General features: G+C 38.2%; 1 protein-coding gene across 1 annotated transcript; it reads right to left on the minus strand.

Annotated features, from left to right (window-relative positions):
* Positions 1 to 2,410: 2,410 nt before the first annotated feature.
* Positions 2,411 to 4,196, minus strand: LOC113703662 (alkane hydroxylase MAH1). The gene has a single exon (XM_027225101.2). The coding sequence runs from the start codon at positions 4,140 to 4,142 to the stop codon at positions 2,601 to 2,603; it is 1,542 nt and encodes a 513-aa protein (XP_027080902.1). The 5' UTR covers positions 4,143 to 4,196; the 3' UTR covers positions 2,411 to 2,600.
* Positions 4,197 to 4,868: the final 672 nt, after the last annotated feature.

Below are 4,868 nucleotides of genomic sequence, written 5' to 3' on the forward strand. Positions count from 1 at the left end.
TCTGGTTTGGGATTGTTTTATTAAGATATTTTTTACTTGATTATATAATTACTCTTGTACAGAATTGGTTTTATTAGAAATTATAGCGGTAGATTAGTAAATTGGAATTATGCTTCGGGTCATTCGGATGACACATCAATTGAAAATTTTGTGTTCGGATTAGGCATGGTGACCTATCGCGGGTCGACGAGTCGTGTTCGGGTCAACGAGTCTCCTATTATACATGACCCATCAATTTGAAAATTTTGTGTTCAGATCAAGCATGTTGATCTGTCGCGGGTTGGCGGGTCGTGTTTGGGTCAGCGAATCTCCTATTATACTCGGGTCTTAACCTAACCTGCCAACCCATTTTTGACCCAATTTCCACTCCCTACTCTGCCTCTGCCCTCTGCCTTCATTCTTCCTCCATTTTGAGGCTTTGTCATCAATCTTGCGGTCTCTCTCTTCACATATTTCCCTTCATCCTCTAGCCCTATTTGCCACTGATGGAATTAAACTAAACTTGATTACCAACTTTTCTTTTCAAGTGTTCACCAAATGTGAATAAGCTGGTTGTCTCCAAGGCTGGTTGGAATCAAATGTATTATCCTACCGAAAGACTTCCCAAATTTCTTTTCCCTCCTCCTGACTAATAAGCCCTGAGTCCAGCTTTCTAATGTCTCAGCAAAACCTGCTTCCCTCATCCATGAGCTTCTTTCACCGTCCTCATCCTTCTTCAGTTTCTCTTACCTTCCTTAATCCTAGACTCTTCTAGGTGGATACCTATATTTCCTTTCACCCATTTTCACAGCCTACCTGCAACCCCTCATTCATTTACATTCTTTTGAATGATCAAATATTGGACTTTAATAATGATTACGAATGGCGCTTCTTTATTATTCAATGTAACCTAAATACTACACAATATCACATGCACGTTTTGAAAAATTTGATTGATGCTTCTTCATTTAACTCCAGCGAAAAGCAAAATTGCATAAATAACATTTTATGGAAAATTTGGGAAATCAACCACAGAAAGATAATAAAACTCATAAACTAGTTAACTAACCATATGGATTGAGATTAAGATGATGTTATATTTTTTTTATAAAAAAAAATTCGGTACAGAAAAGGGTGAGATTTAAGAAGTAAAAAGGGGGAGAACCTAGGATATTTAGGTTTTGATGCCTCAACTTAGTTAATAGATCAAGACTTCCTTGGCTAATATAATATTATTGTGATTAAAGTTTGTAGTCTGGAGTACCAAACTTCATGCACGAATTGGAAGAAGTAAAGGTGAGCTCCTTTTAATAACCATGCATATTATGGACTCTTTAGTCATGATGAATATGAAAGCATGATATACTAAACCCAATGCCTCAGAATTTCTGGAATCTCAACATTAGTTATTTGGGATGAAGGTCTTCTCAGTTATGCTTTATCTTTTACTTATGGGCAATATAGATACATAAAAAAAGGAAAAAAAAATACTTAAGTTAGATCATCCACACTTTTGTATAGCATAGGAAAGATTAAGTTATTTTGACAGATACCCACTATGAATTATTTTGACAGGTCAGCTTCAATTTGAAAAGATACCTGATTTCCCCTTTACCCACTATTAGGCCTACGACAGCACGTTGGTCACCCTTTATAAGTACACAATTATTTGTGGACGAACTTGATCCAAAGAAAACATGATCTCCTATGCCAACCAAAGTCATTCTAGGTCCGGATAGCTTAATTGTGTTAAGAAAATAAAATAAGAGTGCAGAAATTTCACAAAAGAAAGGGCATTTGTTGATAATTCTTGAGGCATGCACAAATACTATCCTTAAGGTGTTTATTGCCTCCATTACACTTAGTAATTTGCTTTTAGGTTAAGGCAATATATCTCTAGGATACAATAAGAATGAATAACTTTTGATAGCAAAACTAAAAGGCATTTTTCTAAGAAAGGATCAAAATGGCTAAGTTTGTTTTACTAAAAGCTTGTCATTTATATAGGAAAAACAACCCAGAAGGCATTAAAACTAAGGGGTCACAATTTCCTCACTTCAATGATCATCAAGAGACTGCTCAAGTCTCCTTTAATAGGCAAAAACATGCCAAAACTGTTTCCTCACTATAATGACCATCAAGAGATTGCAATTAGTCTCCTTCAATGAACAAAACATGCCAAAAGAGGCTACATTAACCATTCTTCTTTTGTCCAATATTTTGAATTTGACAAGCTTTATTTCTATTTCAATTCACAAACTATTCCAACAAATTATCACCATGTCAGTAGCTTGTCTATCTATCACAGGTGCGTTCCCTTTTCTGCAACAAGGACCTTTGTTTTCTTCCCATTTGATACAACTGGTAGGACAGAACTGGAGAGCAAGTGTAACAGCAGTAGAGTATTATTGAACATTACAAAAAAGAAAAATCGTTCGAAACGTACTTTAAATTCACCATCCAAATAAGTACAGAGTATACAGGGGAGACAATTTTTTTTTTTACAACAAAAGTTTCAACTAGAAGGATTAAACATCAGTACCAAGGATACATATTACAATTCTTCGTCGCCTGATGATCTTCACAAGCATATAGGGAGTGATGATTTCAAGGCTACAAATTCATCGATTTCTTTGAAAGAGCCTCACCATTAAACCCTGTTTCATTTGGATAATAATGGAGTCACCAGGGGAAATAGGATGACCATCCACCACTTGGACGTGGTAATTGTAGATGATGGAGGCTGCCACCATTTTCATCTGAACAAAAGCCATCTCCTTGCCCAAACAAGTCCTTGGTCCGGCATTAAACGCAGGGAACTTGAAGGAAGGTTCGTGCCTGATTCTCCCCCGTTCCGATATCCACCTTTCAGGCTTAAACTCCAAGCAATCTTCACCCCATAAGGACTCCATCCTCCCCATGGAGTAGAAGAAAAGAATCAGTTTGGTATTTGGTTCGACGCGTACACCACTTGGAAGAATGTCGGCCTGGACTGGAGCTTTGTGCTCTAAAGCCACGGGCGGATATAGCCTGAGAGCTTCACAGAGAGCAGCATGGAGGTAAACGAGTTTATGGGACTGTTGGACATTGAAGAGCCTCGAATCTTGACCTTGTTTCACCACGTCCAACTCATTTGCTATCTCTTCAAGAATCTTCTCCTCAGCCCAAGGATTTGTTGCAATCAGCCAGAAAAACCATGTGAGAGCTGTACTGGTGGTGTCTCTACCAGCAAACATCAAATTCAGAATGTTGTCTCTCATGAACGCTTTTGCATCGCGAATACTATTGTTTGTCTCCTCGTAAGCCTCCATTAAAGTGGTTAGTCCGACAAACCTGCGTTCCTCGTCAAACATTTTACTCCGTTTTTCTTGCTTCAGTGATATGCGAGGGTAAATGAATTGATCAAAAGCATCCCAAGCTTTGCTCAGCTTCTTCTCTTTACCGATTCCTAGCCATTTCTGAAGCTTCCAGTAGCGCTCCGGCAATATGTGCCTATGTAACAGGACTAACGCTAGATCGTTGAAAGCCTTCTCACATGGAATGTTTGGCAAATCCAAGGATAAGCTGCCTGGGTCATGGTCGAGTACCAATTTTGATATGCTATCAAAAGCGAACCTCTGGAATATGTCTTGCAAGTCAAGCTGGGATCCTGTTTTTGCACAGTTTTGTAAAACTGGGAGGAGCCCTTTTTCCACTTTGTCCCAAACAGTTACTTCCAATAGTTTCAGGAAACTGGGGTGGTGCATAAGCGACAAAGTTACTCTCCTGTGAGTTTCCCATAACTGGGAATCAGCATTGAAAATCCCATCTCCCAAAATATCAAATATTTTCCTGAATTCGGGACCCTTTGGGTAGTTTGAGAAGTTTTTGCTGAGAATGTAATGGATGTTGGCAGGATCACAGGTGAGGACCATGTGCATATTAGCAAACCAAGGGCCGCTGGCCTCGAAGGTGCCTCCACTCTCTTTAAGAACCTCTGTTCCATAATCTTGTAGCCTGTGAGAGTTCCGAACAAGCCCTGGCATCATACCGATGACTGGCCAGTTTGTGGGCAGTGAGCTATTTCTCCACCGCCGGCAAAAACTGTAGTAGTAACAGAAAAGAAAAAAGAAACAAAATAGTGCAGGAAGAGTTTCAAGATATGATTGAATACTGTAAGCCATCAGAGCAGGTCTGTTTCTTGTCGATATTCTCAGGCCTGCAAGTCTCCAAGATCTCTGGCCCTGCCTTTTATAAAGGGATAATTTTAGAAACCTCCTTAAAGTTTCTAACAATTTCACTTAGCTTCTCCAAATTTAAAAAATTACATTGATCTCCCTTACTTTTGTTGTTTAAGTAATAATTTGGATCCAACTGCCTATGATCATATTGAAATATCCCAAAATACCCCTTTAAAATGTTATGCTTCAAAAGAAAATGGAAAAGGATTTACTCATCAATTTAAAATAAATAAATAAATTTTAAAGTTCGCCCATAATATGCTAGGATAACAATGTTAAACCCAAAACCTTACCATACTAATCAAGCAAACTCAAATTTATAATCCAAATTCTAATAATTTTGTCATTCCCAAAATTCCCCACGCTCCCCGAATTGCTTCCTCTGTAAATCAATCATAACCATCAACTAAAACACTATCTAAAAAATCGAAACACCACCTCGCGGTAATAGTAAGAGCAACCCCAAGCTCTGATGGCGCTTAGAAATAGAGAACAAATTAATCTCCGTAGGAAACCACCACAAACAGTTGCAAATCCAAAAAGAAAAAAAAAAAACCATGTGAAGATATCAATATCCTAGTACGTAACAGGACATAATGGCATAATCCTTATCATCGTTGTTCCTCTTCTAGCCATTACCTATTAGTTTCATTTATTATCTTTATCACA

Source organism: Coffea arabica, chromosome 8e, assembly GCF_036785885.1.
Source record: "Coffea arabica cultivar ET-39 chromosome 8e, Coffea Arabica ET-39 HiFi, whole genome shotgun sequence".
Classification (NCBI taxonomy): domain Eukaryota; kingdom Viridiplantae; phylum Streptophyta; class Magnoliopsida; order Gentianales; family Rubiaceae; genus Coffea; species Coffea arabica.